Consider the following 19,500-nt stretch of genomic DNA (forward strand, 5'->3'; position numbering starts at 1 on the left):
GTGTTGAAGCTACCATGCCTCCATTTTAGCACTCCCCACCGCTGTAATCTTTTTTTAGAAGCTATAGAAATGCATTTATTAATGTCTACATCATTTTTTACCACATGTATTATATTACAGACACCTTAATGCATACTTTTACATTATATTATATGAGCTAAACATAACATTTAAAAATATATAGAAACATTTTCGTTAAAGTATCATTTTTAGAGATGACTAATGTTACTATCCCCAGTAAAAAAAAAAACTTAAATACTTGTAGTTGAAATGTAAATACTGTACAATTCCATTCATTCCTATGGAGGATTGCGTGATGCAGCGGTCTAAGGCACTGCATATCAGTGGGAGAAGCGTCACTACAGACCCTGGTTTGATTCCAGGCTGTATCACAACCGGCCATGATTGGCCCAGCGTCGTCATGGTTAGGTCGTCATTGTAAATATGAACTTGTTCTTAACTGACTTGCCGAGTTAAAAAAAGGTTAAATAAAAAATAAAATACCGGGGAGTGCCAATATGTCCGACCGGTGTCTTCAAATCCTCTCAAAAGCCAATAGATAGCCTCTGTAATCCGGGGTTTATATACATCACTTCCTGCAAACCATTCAATACCAGTAGACCAAAATGGCCATCATCAATAACTTGCATTTTCTTGCTTTATTGTTTGTAACATTAACAGTTGCATTGGCTAGTGCCGATGACCGAACGAAAACGGTGGAATTCAACGTAAAACCCGGCGGAGAGGTGCATACGTTCTCCGAGAAAATGGTAAACGATATTAGCTAGTTAACGTTAGTTATGCTATCTTGGTAGAGAGCTGTGATGCATGAAAGCTCGCAACAACATTCAGCTAGGAAACAGTACTGCTAGTCAGCTAGTGAAGTCGTGTATGCTGCCTTGTGTGCTCAGCACAATTTTGTCGTCAATGAGCTGTTTATCTTACTGTTTATTAGATCATGAGTGTGGCACATATGAATACGAATTGACTGCTTAGCCAAATAGGGTTAGCCAGCATGCTAACTTGCTGGATAATTCCCTTCAAGCTATCTTGTTGAATATTCACATAGCTATGCTTGCTAATTAAAATAACAACCAGGCATATGATGGCACCACTCACAGTTGTCAATTAGAATTAATATCTAAAAACAACCAAGATTTTGAAAAGACTTTGGTCGTCGCATGATGATGAGGAAACGACCTCTGATATGCTGACACGTCTCAACTAGAGTGCCACAAGGAGGCCATTCATTGGTCTAGAATTGAGCTATATTTCCTCCATGCTAATTTTACAGAGTGAATAGCTGTGTTCGAATACTCCTACTAACCGTACTATTTGTGACGTAGATTGCTTATTGGTCATAGTATGGATTTATTTTTATTTACAACAAATCAGTACACAAAAGGTACGTTTTTAAAATAATTTATTCCACCTTTATTGAACTAGGCAAGTCAGTTTATTTAATCTCTCTCATATATATATATATATAATCCAGTTTATTTTGTAACTCAATCAGTTCCATCTTCTCCTCCCCAAGACGCTGGCCAGGGACCTCTGAGATGGTCACCTTTTTCACCTCAGCTCTTCTGGTCTTAGCAAGATGACTACCAGATGTAACATTTTTATTTATTTATATATATAATTTTTTTTACCCCTTTTTCTCCCCAATTTCATGGTATTCAATTGGTAGTTAGTCTTACCTCATTGCTGCAACTCCCGTACGGACTCGGGAGAGGCGAAAGTTTGTCCTGCGAAACACAACCAACCAAGCCGCATTGCTTCTTGACACAATGCCCACTTAACCCGGAAGCCAGCCACACCAATGTGTCGGAGGAAACGGCGTACACCTGGCGACCGTGTCAGTGTGCACTGAGCCAGGCCCGCCACAGGAGTCGCTTGTGTGTGATGGGACAAGGACATCCCTGCCGGCCAAACCCTCCCCTAACCTGGATGACGCTGGGCCAATTGTGCGCCGCCCCATAGGTTTCCCGGTCGCGGCCGGCTGTGACAGAGCCTGGACTCAAACCCAGAATCGCAGTGCCTTAGACCACTGCCCCACTTGGGAGGCTGACTACCAGATTTTCTAAGATCTTTGGCCACCTCAACTTGAAAGAGCTAGCAATGTATTTTTCTCCACAAGCCATTTCCCAAAAGTATGAGAACAGACCTTTAACCTCACTTAACTATATCATTATTTAATAAGGAGCTATTTAGCTTCCAGTAGGATGCTCTACCAAGTGTTAGCGTTAGTGTCAGGGGTTTTGTCATCAATGTAAATGGCCCTATGGTCTGTGAGGGGACTAGTACAAGTATTTTTAGTAACACACTATCAATACATTTCAATATAAGCCTAAATTCTATCCTGGACTGTCTGGAACCTGTTTTGTTACTCCAAGTCAATGATCTATCGGCCTGAAACCGCTCACCATATATCAGTAAGATCAAACCTTTCCATAAAAAGTATTAAACCAAATTCTGATAGATGGCCCCCAGGTAGGCCAATCAATCAGTTGAATTATCTATAGTATTGTTAAAGTCCCCTCCTATCAATAATAACGAATTGGGACATTTAGATAACCAATGAAGTATGTTTCTCTACAGATTCAAGCAACTCATCATTCTCATGTTTGGCGTTGTACCCGTAGAAGTTTACAGTAATGAGCGTAATGTCATTGTAACTGATCACAAGACAAATAGTGATCAATGGGGTCACAGTCCGAGTGTCGAATATCACTACCACCAAAGGTATTTTTCATTGTAATGACTCCAGCAGAGTGTTCAGAGGCATGTGAAAGTCAAATACTGTTGCCCCAATGTGACTTCTAGAAATTGAGTGTCTTTTTAAATTATGGATATAGTTAGTATGTCTGAAGTTCCCGGATGTCGTACTACATTCGGCAAAATCCGAAGTATACAAGCAGTGGACCCTTTCTATGCTTTTCTAAGCTTTTGGACACTTTCCGTGGCTTCACAATCTTTTCAGATTTGAAGAAAGTGGCAGAAAATATGCAGCCAAAGTCTGACAAAAGCAGATACAAATGAATTGCTTTAACTAATTATGGTAAATGTCAAGGCAATGTAATAAAGTAATGCCTTTTCAAATAAGTTATGTTGTCTGACAATTTGTTAGCTTTGCTAGCCTTACGAACCGCATATCATTACAGCAATTGCTTGTATGTACCGGTATGTTAACTAGCTACCGTCCTAACACTAGTTGGCTACTAATACATCGGACTTGCCAGTATATTAACTAACTAACTAACTATCATAAGCTTATTGACTTGATTGTACATGTAATTCTTAGCTTAGCTAAGTGGTGTAGTCGTTGTGCGTTCTCAATGGACATTGTTAATGCAGTAGTAAGATGTCTAACAAGCAAGCAAGTTGCATAGCAACAGCATCCACTCCCGGTAGACAGGTGAAGTGCTAGTACACTCAACTGAAAGGATATCGTTTGTTTACAAATTAACTAATAGCATGTAGTATATACTCATTATGTATACAGTATGTTAGTATGGGTATTCGAACACAGCTAATGTTTTATGTTCAATCACAATTATAAACTGGGTGGTTCGAGCCCTGAATGCTGATTGGCTGAAAGCCTTGGTACTGTGTATATACAAATCATTTGTACTGTTTGAATTACGTTGGTAACCTGTTTTTATAATAGCAATAAGGCACCTCAGAGGTTTGGGGTATATGGTCATATACCACACCTCCTCATGACTTATTACTTCATTTTAACCTGGGTAGTTTGGCTCCTGGATGTTGATTGGTTGAAAGCCGTGGTAAATGATGCCAAGTTCAAAACAACTGGGAACTAGGAAATACTAGGGGGGGAAAAGAAGAAAAAACGAGGAAACTTCTGACTTCAGTGCGTTAGACATCTGGGAGCTTGGGAAAAAACGAGCTCCGACTGGGAAATAGTTTTGAACCGTCATCCAACTTGGAATTCCAAGTCGGAAACTGGCATCTTTCTAGAGCTCCGACTTTCTGACGACTGACATCATGATATGACCTAGTTTTTTTTCTCAAGTTCCCAGTTGTCTTAAAAGCACCATGAGACAATATACCAGGAGTATGATGCAAAATAACTTGTTTATTCTAATTACGTTGGTAACCTCTTTATAATAGTAATAGCGCTCCTCAGTGGTTTGTGGTATAAAGCCAATATATCACAGCTAAGGGCTGTATCCAGGCACTCCGTGTTGCGTTGTGCCCAAGAACAGCCCTTAGCCGAGTTGTATTGGCCATATACCACACCGCCTCGGACCTTATTGCTTAAATATACAATGGTAGCCAATGCATTTGAAAATCAAGTGCCACTATTTTATTACAAATTGCAGATCTTTGAAATAATAATGAGCGAATCAGCTACAGTAGCTGTAATTTGACTCCCAAACACATTTGTCTTGTCTATTAATTATGTTCATTCCTGGCTCTGTTCAATCACCAAGAAAATGTAATTAATTTCTACAATTCCTACTACTTTTACAGAGAGAATATGAATGTTCATTCACTTATGCATCACAAGGGGGAACCAATGAGGTAAGTTGTATCCTAATCAAAGTCTAGGTTATTTCAACCTAGTCTAGCGTTGAAACAGGCTACCTGCTGTAAATGGATGAATAGCTTTCTAGTGTGAAGTGTAAAACTCAATTCTCAAGTAGATCAACAGAAAGTACATTTCAACCTTTGTCATACTCCTCGCATATCTAATCAAAATCTTGATATTCTAATAACATGTATTCATGTTGTTTTAACAGCAATGGCTGATGAGTGTGGGCCTAAGCGATGATGACGGTCTGTTCTCCTGCTCAGTGTGGAGGTAAGCTGTAAATCAGTCTGAGCTTACACTCTGAACAACGGACGTTAGGATGCAGAGATCCATGTACACTGAATGACTTACTCATTCAAGTGCCGCATGGTGGTTATTACCCGAGATGTCCCAGATCAATCAGTTCCAGTTTGTCATCTTGGCTTTGCCTAATAAATAACTAATAGCGGAATCAGACCTCTGTAGTGATTTAATCAGTCTTCATTTTGATTTCTTCCTTTTTGTTGACAGACCCCAGGGGAAGTCCTACTTGTTTTTCACTCAGTTCAAGGCAGAGCTGAAAGGAGCCAAGATTGAATATGCCAGCGCATATGTAAGTATCCAACATGCAGATAGGATAGCAAATTAGATTACCCATCTGTATCTCTACATAATAATGCATTGGAGCAGAAACATTGCGAACATGTTTTGTTGTATAAAGAAGATAACATATGTCCAATTGTGCTCAATGCGTACGCCAAATAAGCCAACACAAAGGGTTTGACTCATGAGACTGCTTTGAAATAGATCTTAATCACCGAAGCTTAATTAAAATATCAAGTTTGGGAGTTTCCTTTTTACTGTATCTATGTATGTAATTGTACATTATTTTAGCCAGCTTATTATTATTTTGGATGTGCAAAAAAAAACTCCATGTAGGCTATATTCCCATAATGCAGTGGTGGAACAAGTACCCAATTGTCATACTTGACTGAAAGTAAGATTACCTTTAATAAAAAATAAAAAAAACTCAAGTGGAAGTCACCCAATAAAATACTAGAGTAAAAGTCTAGAAGTATTTTGGTTTTTAAATACACTTAAGTATCAACATTTGAAAGTATACATATTTAAAATTCCTTTTATTAAGCAAAGCAGATGGCACCATGTTCTTGTTATTTTAATTTATGGATAGCCAGGGGCACACTCCAACACTCAGACATATTTAATTAAACGAAGCATGTTAGTTTAGGGATGACCAGTGTGCGAATTGGACCATTTTCCTGTCCGGTTAAGCATAAAAAAACAGTAACAAGTACTTTTGGGTGTAAGGGGAAATGTATGGAGTAAAAAGTACATCATTTTCTTTAGGAAGGTAGAAGTAAAACATTATAAATGCCCTGAAACTACTTAAGGAGTACTTTAATAAACTGTATCAATCCACAATGGACTAGAAAGATAATTTTCCATGCCCCCAGCTGATTTGGAGTTGGTTGAAAGCACGAAGACACCAATAACAGAATTTGCGACAACGGCAAGTTGCCCATAAATTTCCTTCAAGTCATTGCGCTAACGCTATTTGGCATTGGCTCACAACACTAGTAACTTCCAGCATACTGGACACAGTGACATAAAGATGGTATCCACGACTTCATCTGACTGGGGAAGTACTGTATTTACAGGGCCTCATTGTTTAAAGGGATACTTCGGTATTTTGGCAATCAAAACCCAGCCCTTTCATTGAACTCATAATTCCTCCAGGGAAAATAGCTACATTTTATAGCCCTGTCGTTAAGGTTTACATTGCATTTGGTTTGTTAAAAAGGAGCCCTTAGTGTAGGCCTATTAAATCAGTCATAGTTATCCGTAATCATGGTAGCATCCACATTAATGTAGAAGTGTTCAGAAACATATTCTTATTTACCATTCATTTATATTGGGCACAAAAGTATCTGAAACGCAACCAAAACAAACTGCAAATGCATCCGTTTGTAGAGTCACAAGCCTGATGTAGTCATTGCGTGCTAGGAATATGGGACCAAGTATTACATTTGACTAAATGTAATACACTAAGCGAATTAGTCCAAATAATTGATACCTTCAAATAAGGGGGAGGGAGGGAGGGAACTAGATGGCCTACAAAGTGCTTTCATTTCTAAATGGTAAAACATGAAAATACCCTAAAATAAAAGGTGACGTTATGCACTGTCGCGTCAACCCTTTCTCAAATCCAAAATGCTGGAGTGTAGAGTCAAATTAAAAGATTGAAAAATGTCATATTCAGTATGTTTAGTAATTGCTCGCTTTTCTAAAGTCTACCAGTCTACCAATATTGCCAGCAGGCATCCCAGCTAAAATAGACAAGCTAGCTACTCTAACTTGATTGATTGCCTGAAATGGCTTCTTGGTAGCTAGTTACGAGGTTGGGAATATCTGGGCAAAGCCTACTTTATACAATTCATAGGTGGCTAGTAGTATTACAGAGAAACAACATGTAACAAAAGTTTATTTGATTTTATTTAAACAGAACAAATCTGAGGGGGAATGTGCCCCTGTCCCCCATTAAGGGCTCTGTAGGGGGGTGAATTTGAGAGAACTATATATATATTGCAGTCAGAGAATACATTGTTAGCATGTAGCATTCAGATCTAACAATGTGTTCTTCTCCAAAGTGAATGCTGCAGTGTTCAGAGTTCAGGCAACGGTCTCATTAGTCGTATCACATGTATGTTGCACACAGAGTTCTAAGGCAGTGATTCCCAAACCCTGTTTGTGCTGCGGCCCACCCACCGTCAACTTCTGATATCTCCCTCTGATTTACTAAGTAAACTAGACCAATGATTGTAGTCACGACCCAGTTTCTCGCCACAACTCCACACGAATCAATGGCAACCCACCAGTGGTTCCCAAAACTCCATTCCGGGAAACACTGTTCTGAGGAATCTGACAGGGGGAGGAGGCTTTGTACATCGCAGCACACACACCGCCCGACCACAGGGCTCTCGTTGAACAGCCTCCCTCGCAAGGACAAAGCCCCAGAAAGGCGCTGTCATCAGAACAGCACTGTTCATCCTCTCCTCCTGCCGTCACTGTCCTCTGGGAAAAGACAGAAAGAAAATGACTCACTAAACGTTGCGATGAAAATAACCAGCGCTCCTGAGAAGCAGATTAACTCCTCAACCTAGTCTCTCCACTGTAACTCTCCTTGCCTCTGCCATGATGACTCTTTTTTTTCCTTATTCACCCTCCCATTCCCTTGTTTGTTATTTATTTTCTCGTCAATCCCCTGCTCTCATCTCTCCCCGTCATCCTCTCCACAGTCCCAGACTGCAGCGGGAGGACAGAGGGATGTGACTTTGAGGGAAGATGAATTCACTGTGGGAGATTCTACAGGTGAGATGACTAGTCTGCTTACTGCTGATCTACTACACTCCATCTGTCTATCGCAGCAGCTCAAAACTGCTCAAAAATTGAAGATTTCATCTACAATTTCTTACAACAATCTACTGAATGTTTTTTATTGGACGTTGTACTTGTGTTTTGATGATGCCGTAACTCATTTCCTCTCCTGTCGCCCTTTCAGTGACCCACAAAGACGGAAAGTTCCGCGCTGAACTCTCCAAACTGACCATTATTGCCCGGACACGACACGATGAGCTCTAATTGGCTGGAAATCTGAATGACTATTGTCCAATCGTGAGATCCAGGCGAGCTCTCAAGGCAGGCAATGTGCTCTACTGTCCATGACAGTGGCAAATGGATGGCATTTAAACAAAAGGACAGCCTATCAGCTTGGTGGTCTACAACTTTACTGTTCAATAAATCTATATATATTTTTGGGGGAGTTTCTTTTAGGAATATGGCTTTACTGTTTGAGAATATATGTGGGGATGTCTGATCTTGGCAGGTTTAGAAAGATGTAGTTTCAGCATAAGACTTATATCCTCTAAGCCAGGGAAATGTGAGTAGTCTATGGTCTTCATCGTGCACACGTAAACACAATTATGGTTTTTCCAATCAGCTGCTTCTCTCTGGAAGTAAAATGGTTAACCCAGACAGAGTAGAGCAGGGAACCCAGATTCTGTGTTTTTGATCTGCATGGAGCACCTGATTCAACCAACCAATCGTCATTCAATTCGGTTGATGACGTTTTACTCCTACCAACAGTCTTAATGAAGCTAGGTTGAGCTTTAGAACAGACACTAATTTGGCCCACCAGGATTAGAGATGTACTGTCTTGCCTTCATTTATGGGACAGTTAGCTAGCAGCACGTACCATATCCATCCAGGTTTATCCCTCTGTCCAGAGGATGACCTTTGTTGATAGTGGAGTCCCCCCTCCTCGCCAGCGAGAGTCCCTGGGGTCCCAACAGGAAATGCCACAAGGCGCTGACAGGCATCGAGAGACAAACAGAAAGTTACATTTTTTTAAATAGTCTTTTCTACTCTGTGTTCTGATTCACAATGTGCAACGTATGCTCCAATAAAAGTCATGTCTGGGAATGTGAAATGTTTGTTCTCCTGTTTTGTTTTGACAGAGCTGTGCTTGATCAGAAAGTCCCTGCTGTGTGACGGTTGTCAGCTTGGATTACTTTCAGAAAAGTTGAGTGCTGATCTCATGCTCTTGTTTTCCAGTTCAGCAGGCTCCGTTGCATTATGTCCAGTGTAACTAGAATGTTCCACATAAGAATGGAGCTATTACGTAAAGTAATTCAAAATGCTTAACGTTTTTGGACATTACAAATGTATGCGCATGCACATCAGTCTTGGCAATACATGGTTTTCCCTCCACTACAATGGCTCCTTTATTTGCCAATGGTTCTGTTGGTTGAGTTGCATTCCATCTCAAACCAAACTATAAACACGTCATTACTATTGTCCATCTGTTACTAATCAAACTGTTTACTTTCCCGTGTCTATTTAAGCATCAAAAAACATAGCCAGAGCCAACATTGTTTAAAATTGCATTGGCATGTATTCCTAAGATCCCTGATTAGAACGATGTTTCCAGTCCAAAAGCATCTGCGGAAGTACATGTCATGTCCACAAGAGGGCATCAAATTGAAACATTGATCTACAACATTCAATGACGTTACAACTGGGATACATTTAGATTGCTTCTGAACTACAGACACGATGATACGACCCAATGAGTGAGTCATGATGTCTCTCACGTAAATGATCTCAGACAGTTTGGCCTGCATTTCCCTGTATCTCCTGACTGACATTTACAGGGAACAGATGGCGCTTGTGGGGTGGGGGTGGTGGGGGGTCAGGGTCAGGCTAGAGGCAGTAGAAATTGCATCACCACCGGCCCTTTGAAGGGTAGGACTAATGATCAGCTGCCCCCTTGTCTCTGTCCCCGTCTCCCCCTGACACACATCCAAGCACAGGGTAACCAAGTCAGCCAAGAGACATGTGACGCCAAAGAGACCTCACTTCCTATTTGGCCCTGTCAATATCCTGCAATGTGAGCATCTGCATCGGGCCCTAGTCGTTGCAAGTGCAGTGGAGCCAGCTGTTTCCGTCTCTTACCCTCCTATTAAGATGAGATCCGAGCCAAGAAAGGGGGACACAGTGTCAGCACAAACGCAGCATGGCTTTGCTGACATATACTCACCCCGAGATGCCTCCAGTCGCCTTGGGATTTTGGTCTCTGCTCAATATGGCGAGCCTTAAATCACCCTCTACTCCTGCAACTCTGGCTGTGGCTCCATCCATCTGACGGCCTCCCTCACACCGTTGTCGAGAGCAGTCTTCTTTTCACAGTGTATGGGGGAGCCTTCCTGGGATCCTTTCCTTTACTCACCCGATCAAAGTGTCCATTGTGCGGGTAAGGAGGAGGCTTGCGGCCCCTGGTCCCTGGAACTCTCCCTGGGCCGTGAGGGGCCATCTGGCCCTGGGTCAGCCCCAGTGATTTAGCAGATGTTGGCCTCAGCCCCTCCACCCTGGTCTCAGGGTCTCTGGGTGGTCTGACAGGGAGAGGCTCCACAATGGGTGGCCCCGCTTGGTTCGCTATGGTGACAGAAAGACCAAGGGCAGATGGGTGAGGGGGACTACTTTTTTGGGGGGAAAGCCCAAGGTTGTGAAAGAGAGTAGGGTTAAGGGGGTAATGTAGACTGCTCTTTTTGGGGGAAGAAGCAGGGTTGTGTGGGTAATGCTGACTCTTGACTGAGGGAGCAGCGGTGTTGGGGTGAGGTGGGTTGGTACTGAGGGGGGGAAGAGCAGGGGTGGGAGGGCGAACAGGGCTACTCCTATGAGGACTGGGAGCAGGTTGGTGGGGGAGGCAGACCAGGCTGGAGGCAGGGTTGTGAGGCTGGAGTGAGTTAGTCCTGATGGGGGAAGACAGAGCTGCCTCCCCTTGCCTGGCCTCCTCACCCCTGAGCCTCTGGTGGCTGCTGCCCTTGGCCACTCCACTGGAGCTGCTGTCGCCGGGCAGGCTGGGGCTGGCCTTTTCACTCAGGTCAATGGACGAGGTCAGCAGCTCAATCTGCTCCACCACCTGTGAGAGGGATTAGGCTACATGGTCAGAGATGAGGCTGGAGAGACGGGGAGAAAATGAGACTGGAGAAAACGTTTGATCTGTGTGCTCGTGTTGTTACTAGACTAATTGTTTTTTCTCACTTAACTATTCAAGTTCTCTGGCGTCTTCCTTCAGGTCCCTGACCTGACCTGAGAAGAGATTTTCCCTGGCCACATTGCAACAGCGTCGCTGGATGTTTCTCTACACATTTATTCAACTTTCTAACGTTTGCAATACCCTCGCTCTCGGGCTGCGCTGATGCTGGGCTTTCAGATGCAGCCAGATCCTGTGAGGGGACGATTTACGTGTCACTTTTACAGGATGAGGGTCAAGGTTCAGGCGTTTGAATAAATGGATTAAAAGCATGGTTCCAGCTGCTCCCCTGTCAACATCTGGTGGTGGAAGGACTGGAGAGGAGACGGTGCCACTGCTGAGCATCACTTTCAACCATTGCATACATTAGGTAAATGGAGCATAGCGAACGCCACTTCCTACCTTTAAAAATTCAGTGAAATCTTCACTTCTGTGCTGTTTCATAGAAAGACTGTCACACTGTGGTGGATAGACACTTTGCAAGCAGTGATTCTGAGTGCCAGTATTACAGTGTATATCAATGTAGGCGCCTCTTTTTAATGATTGTAAACGTAACAAAGTAGGGACTGGGATTATGCTCTTTCTGGGACGTGCAAAAATAGCCCACGGTACAACTGCTCTTCGCAGTCCCTTCAGGACCTGAAATAGCATGATAATCTGTTTATACGAATATCAAAGGAACATCAAAAGATCCTAGCTATGATATTTGTAGGCTATATGACAATACCAGGATCTCGCTCTCCCTCAGAAACAATTTAAATCCTTCTATCAAAGACAGACCATAGCTGTAACTTATAGGCAAACAGAAATGTCTTTACCTCCTTCATCTCCTGATGGATGTCCTTCAGGCCTCCTAGAACCTCCTCCAAGTTCTCCACCACTCTCCGGATCTGATCCCGGACAACCTTCTGGTGCTTCTTTGACCCAGTCAGGCCTGACCCACTCCTGGAGCCCTGGTCACCTCTGGGGGGCCTGGTTCGGATGTCTTCTAAGGCGGGACATGGCTTACTGAGACTCTGCTGGGGTCTGAGAGTGGGACCTCCAATATCTCTCTGAGGAACCTCTGTGGAGAAGATGACATGCAGAGAGCTGGGTCCATTGTAACCCTCCACAGGTCTTGTCAAGTCTTGCTGGTGTAGTTTGGTCTCTGGTCCGCTTACTGGTCTAGTCAAGTCTCTCTGACTGTTTCGGACATTCTTTTTGTTGGATCTCAAGGTGGAACTGAAACTCTGGTGTCTTGGTAAGCCCTGTGTGGCTGTAGCTGAATCCACCCAGCTGGATGTATGAAGGTCTCTCTGACAAGTCTGTCTGGAATAGCCCCAAAGCTGGTCCTCCAAACAAACAGGCACTTTACAGCCGTCTTGACCTTTGAACTGTGTTGGCTGAGCGAGGGCGGGGGCCTTCACGTACTTCCTGACTGAAGGGTGTAGTAAAGACTGGCGGGCATTCCCAACAAAGGAGCGTTCTGTGTAGTAGTCCCTGACAGACGCCCTGTGTCTCAGGCCTGGTGCTGGAGACTGGCCATGGCTCCACCTGGAAGGGCTGCCCTCTTGGCTTCTCAAATCTGGCTGCACACGATGCTCCCACAAGCCGAAGCGCAGCCTCCTAGCCTCCAGGCACAGTTCATTCAAATGGGGACCCGTCCTTTCCTTCCCATGTATGTTGTTCATCACCTCTTGTGATGTAAAGCCTACCTTCTTGACTCTGTTGGGATAGGTAAGGTTGGCGTCAGCCCGCCCGCACTGCCCATGGAGTCCCATTTCACTGTGGTGGGCCCTGAGTCCATTGTGAAGCCAGAGGTTGAGATGAGGGTTGCTGTGTTGAAAGCCTCTGTGCTCCCCAGGCACTCTGGTGTCTGAGAACATGATAGAAGCAGTCCAGCAAGCAGTCACAGAGGAAGACTCCTTAAAGAATGAGCTTTTCCTCCAGCTTCCCGCCCTTGCCATTCACATGGAATGTTTTTCTCATTGACTTCTCTCTCTCCCCCCCAAAAATGTATTCCGCTTATTTCTTCTTAGACCCCCACCCACTTGCTCTCTTTTTCTGTTCAAGCCTGTGTCTGCCTCTCACTCGCTTTCCCTCCCTGCATCTCTGGCTCAGTTGCTGTGGCACGCTTCCTGTCTCTCTCTCTCTCTCACTCATTCATTCCCCCCCCCCCCCTGCACTGCGCTGGCTCTCTTTCTTCCTCCCACTCTCTCTCACTGCTGTACCTCCCTCTCCACCTCTCTCTTTCTCCCTCTGTCACTCTCTCTCTTGCCCCTTTATATCCCGCTTGCGGAGGGAGACTAGTGGAACTTCAATCAAGATTCCTGTTTTTTAATCCCTGGTAGACGCTGTGTCTCCACGTGAGCCTCCCCACTCCAGCTCTCATCTGATTACTCCGGTTCTGGCTCAGCAGTCCATAGCAACACTGCACCCACAGCATACAGCAGTTAGTTACACAAGCATAAAAAACCCTGACCAGGTACATGCTGTAACACACCTCCCCCAGCCTGTCAGCTAAAGGACCGCCACCAATGGAGCCGAGGCACCTCTTGTTGTTTCATCCTATTTTCTGCTTCTCTGACTTCTATTTGTTCCAATTATGCAGTGGCAGCTGCTATTTGCAGCTCATCTTGGCTTGCCAACTGTCTGGTTTAGTTGGCATGTGTCTGACGAGCCCAGAGATGCCTCCCAGGTGTCTGTTTACTCACTGTGCAACTCCTTCCTTGGATGCACCCTAAATGAGACAATGACAGCCCCGGAGAACCCTGACAGTGGCTGTCCCTCGGTGGAGAACAGTTTCAGCATTTGCCACAACAAACTACTCGCATGGAATCCCCTTTAATGGCAATAGGAAAATGAATGGCGAAATACTGCAGAAAGACCATGACATAGTCTAATAAATACATGTACTCAGTGATGGGGGTCATTCCAGGGTAAGAAGATTCCTTCTCAAAACATGAGCGCCTGTCCTTGTTGTTATCCACACAGCAGTGGTCCACTAACTCTGGAAGTAATAGAGGAGGCTGTATTAATCCCTCTAAAGCTCTGCTTGAACAAATGACTGTTTCCTTTGTTTCAGTGAACACCTCTGGTGCACAATCACTCCATTCCCCATTGTTCACAAGGTCACTCATGTGAACGTAAACAGATACCAAAAAAACACACACACCTGGATTGTAGTGCTCTCATGTGCTGGGCTTTAGTCATCGTGTAGCTACCTCTGATTAAACCTCGGATTTCAACCAATCACCCTCCCACTGTGTGTGGACCATAAATAACATCCAGGCTGCTAAATGCACAATGGTAGCTCATTTTAAAGTCAATGTGGAATAATAAGTAGGTGTCGCGGTTGCTCGTCTCACAGCAGTTGGCGTACAGTGGAGCCCAGTTAGAGACCTTCACTCCATCCACTGCATTATGGTAATGTGTGTTCTTATAGTGCCACCACAACTTTACAGGACTACACAGTAACAGAGCCACAGTAACAGAGCCACCACAACTTTACAGGACTACACAGTAACAGAGCCACCACAACTTTACAGGACTACACAGTAACAGAGCCACCACAACTTTACAGGACTACACAGTAACAGAGCCACCACAACTTTACAGGACTACACAGTAACAGAGCCACAGTAACAGAGCCACCACAACTTTACAGGACTACACAGTAACAGAGCCACAGTAGACGACCTACAGTGCATTTGGAAAGTATTCAGAGCCCTTTTCTTTTTCCAGATTTATTTGTTACAGCCTTATTCTAAAATATCTTAAATTAATAAAAATCCTCATCTACACACAATACCCCTTAATTAATGACAACGTGAAAACAGGTTTAGACATTTTTGCAAATGTATAAAAAAAAAAAAAAAATTGATACCTTATTCAGACCGTTTGCTATGAGACTCAATTGAGCTCAGATGCATCCTGTTTCCATTGATCATCCTTGTTTCTACAACTTGATTGGAGTCCACCTGTGGTAAATTCAATTGATTAGACATTATTTGGAAAGATTGTCCATAGAGCTGTGAGACAGGATTGTGTCAAGGCACAGATCTGGGGAAGAGTACCAAAACATTTCTGCCTCAATGAAGTTCTCCAAGAACACAGTGGCCTCCATCATTCTTAAATGGAAGAAGTTTGGAACCACCAAGACTCTTCCTAGAGCTGGCCGCCCAGCCAAAATGAGCAATCAGGGAAGGGCCGAGGTCAGGGAGGTGACCAAGAACCTTATGATCACTCTGACAGAGCCCCAGAGTTCCTCTGTGTAGATGGGAGAACCTTCCAGAAGGACAACCATCTCTGCAGCAATCCACTAATCGGGCCTTTATGGTAGTGGCCAGACAGAGGCCACTCCTCAGTAAAAGGCACATGCCAACCTGCTTGGAGTTTGCCAAAAGGCCTCCAGTATTTATGCTGCAGTAGTTTATGTGTCGGGGGGCTGGGGTCAGTTTGTTATATCTGGAGTACTTCTCCTGTCCTATTCGGTGTCCTGTGTGAATCTAAGTGTGCGTTCTCTAATTCTCTCCTTCTCTCTTTCTTTCTCTCTCTCGGAGGACCTGAGCCCTAGGACCATGCCCCAGGACTACCTGACATGATGACTCCTTGCTGTCCCCAGTCCACCTGGCCATGCTGCTGCTCCAGTTTCAACTTCCACCTGACTGTGCTGCTGCTCTAGTTTCAACTGTTCTGCCTTATTATTATTCGACCATGCTGGTCATTTATGAACATTTGAACATCTTGGCCATGTTCTGTTATAATCTCCACCCGGCACAGCCAGAAGAGGACTGGCCACCCCACATAGCCTGGTTCCTCTCTAGGTTTCTTCCTAGGTATTGGCCTTTCTAGGGAGTTTTTCCTAGCCACCGTGCTTCTACACCTGCATTGCTTGCTGTTTGGGGTTTTAGGCTGGGTTTCTGTACAGCACTTTGAGATATCAGCTGATGTACGAATGGCTATATAAATAAATTTGATTTGATTTGATTTGATTTAAAGGACTCTCAGACCATGAGAAACAAGATTATCTGGTTTGATGAAACCAAGATTGAACTCTTTGGCCTGAATGCCAAGCCTCACATCTGAAGGAAACCTGGCACCATGAAGCATGGTAGTGGCAGCATCATGCTGTGGGGATGTTTTTCAATGGTGGGCACTGGGAGACTAGTCCGGATTGAGGGAAAGATAAACGGTGCAGAGTACAGAAAGATCATTGATGAAAATGTCTCTGAATGTCATTCAGTGGCCCAGCCAGAGCCCGGACTTGACCCCGATTGAACATCTTTGGAGAGACATGAACATTTCTGTGCAGCGATGCTCCCCATCCAACCTGACACAGAGCTTGAGAGGATATGCAGGGAAGGGGAGAAACTCCCCAAATACAGTTGTGCCAAGCTTGTAGCGTGATACCCCAAAATAATCAAGGCTGTAATCACTGCCAAAAGTGCTTCAACAAAGTACAGAGTAAAGGGTCTGAATACTTATGTAAATGTGATATTTCAGGTTTATTTTTAATAAATGAGAAAAAAAAATGACCCGTTTTTGCTTTGTCATTATGGGGTATTGGGTGTAGATTGACAATTTAATACATTTTAGAATAAGGCTGTAACTTAACAAAAATGTGGAGAGGTCTGAATACTTTTCCGAAGGCACTGTATATCCTGGTGGAGCTTCTGTCTCTGTATACAAGGCAGGGTTATGTAAGAGTGTGGTTGAGATATTTCTCTAGACAGACCCCACATGTTTTGTCAAAGTGATGAAAAAAGGGTTCCAGTCCGTATCTTTATATAAGCACTTGGACAGCAGAAATGATTCAAGTGCAACACAGTATAGCAACTTTAGTTGTTGCCGTCTTAGAGAATGACTCATTACATTCAGAAAAAAATGCTGTATTTTTCTAAGTGACTGAATTCCCTCAGTTCTGTCATTCCGGAGTCCAGCAGGAGGTCTTACCACTGTGTAAAATAACATGTTTTGTCGGTTCCGGTTTATTTTTAACATCATTTTTCTTTGGATATCTCCCTGCTTACATCTTTGAAACAACCCGCCAGTCAGGTGCACTCAGAGGATGCACTAGAGCAGGTGAAAAAAGAAGACTGAGGGTTTGAAAGACTGACTTCCAAGTCCCAAGTAACTGTCATAGCTCAACTTGTCAGAGGGGATAGCCTCTTTAAGCATAAAGGATGAGGCAAAGAGTACACAAAATAAAAGCAAATATAGCCATTTTCTAACCCTGGATCTACAGTTGAAGTCGGAAGTTTACATACACCTGGGTTGGAGTCATTAAAATGTGTTTTTCAACCACTCCACAAATTTCTTGTTAACAAACTATTGTTTTGGCAAGTCGGTTAGGACATCTACTTTGTGTATGACACAAGTAATGTTTCCAACAATTGTTTAGACAAATTATTTCACTGTATCACAATTCCAGTGGGTCAGAAACTTTGAAAACACTAAGTTGACGGTGCCTTTAAACAGCTTGGAAAATTCCAGAAAATAATGTCATAGCTTTAGAAGCTTCTGATAGGCTAATTTACATAATTTGAGTCAATTGGAGGTGTACCTGTGGATGTATTTCAAGACCCATCTTCAACCTCAGTGTCTCTTTGCTTGACATCATGGGAAAATCAAAATAAATTAGCCAAGACCTAAAAAAATTGTAGACCTCCACAAGTCTGGTTCATCCTTGGGAGCAATTTCCAAACGCCTGAAGGTACCACGTTCATCTGTACAAACAATAGTATGCAAGTATAAACACCATGGGACACCAGCAGTCCTATCGCTCAGGAAGGAGAAGTGTTCTGTCTCCTAGAGATGAACGTACTTTGGTTCGAAAAGTGCAAATCAATCCCAGAACAACAGCAAAGGACCTTCTGAAGATGCTGGAGGAAACAGGTACAAAAGTATCTATATCCACAGTAAAACGAGTCCTATATCGACATAACCTGAAAGGCCGCACAGCAAGGAAGAAGCCACTGTTCCAAAACCCCCATAAAAAAGCCAGACTACGGTTTGCAACTGCACATGGGGACAAAGATCGTATTTCTTGGAGAAATGTCCACTGGGCTGATGAAACAAAAATAGAACTGTTTGGCCATAATGACCATCGTTGTGTTTGGAGGAAAAAGGGGGAGGCTTGCAAGCCGAAGAACACCATTTCAACCTTGAAGCACGGGGGTGGCAGCATCATGTTGTGGGGGTGCTTTGCTGCAGGAGGGACAGGTGCACTTCACAAAATAGATGGCATCATGAGGGAGAAAAATTGTGGATATATTGAAACAACATCTCAAGACATCAGTCAGGAAGTTAAAGCTTGGTCTCAAATGGGTCTTAGAAAATGGACAATGACCCCAAGCATACTTCCAAAGTTGTGGCAAAATGGCTTACAAACAACAAAGTCAAGGTATTGGAGTGGCCATCAAAGCCCTGACCTCAATCCTATAGAAAATTGTGGGCAGAACGGAAAAAGCGTGTGTGAGCAAGGAGGCCTAACACAGTTACACCAGCTCTGTCGAAATTCACTCAACTTATTGTGGGAAGCCTGTGGAAGGCTGAAACTTTTGACAGTTGACCCAAGTTAAACAATTTAAAGGCAATGCTACCAAATACTAATTGAGTGTATGTAAACTTCTTACCCACTGGGAATGTGATGGAAGAAATAAAAGCTGAAATAAATCACTCTACTATTATTCTGAATTTTCGCATTCTTAAAATAAAGTGGTGATCTAACTGACCTAAGACAGGGAATTTTTTACTAGGATTAAATGTCAGGAATTGTGAAAAACTGAGTTTAAATGTATTTGGCTAAGGTGCATGTAAATTTCCAACTTCAACTATACATAGAAAAGAAACTCAAGCATGTATGAAACTCAATAACAATTCAGCATGTGAACTGGAATGTAGTGCCGTGTACCTCATACATCAAGTAAAAGCGCTCTGAGGATTTTCTGAGATTTGCTTGTATATAAAACAATACTGCAGGTGCATTACCCTATCAGGACATTAATGATTGGAGCTACACAGTGGATGGCATGGGACTCATGCCATTCAACCGTTTTAGAGGTCTGAAAATATCCCAACAATTATTTTGCAGTGATCTATCCCTTTAAAACTCACCTCTATGGATGCAGTTAAATTAGGATGCCAAGCTGTGATGTGTCTGGTACAGGGTTGGGGTAGATACTCATTCCATACAGTATAGTTAACACATGGCCTAAGTGAATGTGAGTGGACTGACTAATGAGGTCTTCACAGGCCTGCACGGTTCAGCTGCCTCCCTTCTTAAGATGACTTCTCCTTTGTAGTTGGTTCATTGTGTACAAATTATAATCATGCCTTAATGGAAGGAAGCTTCATACCAAAATGTATT

At 43.3% G+C, this 19,500-nt stretch overlaps 2 protein-coding genes across 2 annotated transcripts; one reads left to right on the forward strand and one right to left on the reverse strand.

Annotated features, from left to right (window-relative positions):
* Positions 1-569: 569 nt before the first annotated feature.
* LOC109902418 (myeloid-derived growth factor) lies at positions 570-9,044 on the forward strand. Its single transcript, XM_020498744.2, has 6 exons — positions 570-770; positions 4,498-4,548; positions 4,767-4,828; positions 5,069-5,150; positions 7,855-7,927; positions 8,118-9,044. Exons 1-6 carry the CDS (start codon positions 627-629, stop codon positions 8,195-8,197), a joined length of 492 nt encoding a protein of 163 aa, XP_020354333.1. The 5' UTR covers positions 570-626; the 3' UTR covers positions 8,198-9,044.
* An 88-nt stretch (positions 9,045-9,132) lies between these two features.
* Positions 9,133-13,298, reverse strand: LOC109902417 (uncharacterized). The gene is made up of 2 exons (XM_020498743.2): positions 11,969-13,298; positions 9,133-11,036 (listed from the first exon to the last, which is right to left on the reverse strand). The coding sequence occupies exons 1-2, from the start codon at positions 13,094-13,096 to the stop codon at positions 10,269-10,271; spliced, it is 1,896 nt and encodes a 631-aa protein (XP_020354332.1). The 5' UTR covers positions 13,097-13,298; the 3' UTR covers positions 9,133-10,268.
* Between the last annotated feature and the right edge of the window lie 6,202 nt (positions 13,299-19,500).

Source organism: Oncorhynchus kisutch, linkage group LG13 (genome assembly GCF_002021735.2).
Source record: "Oncorhynchus kisutch isolate 150728-3 linkage group LG13, Okis_V2, whole genome shotgun sequence".
Classification (NCBI taxonomy): domain Eukaryota; kingdom Metazoa; phylum Chordata; class Actinopteri; order Salmoniformes; family Salmonidae; genus Oncorhynchus; species Oncorhynchus kisutch.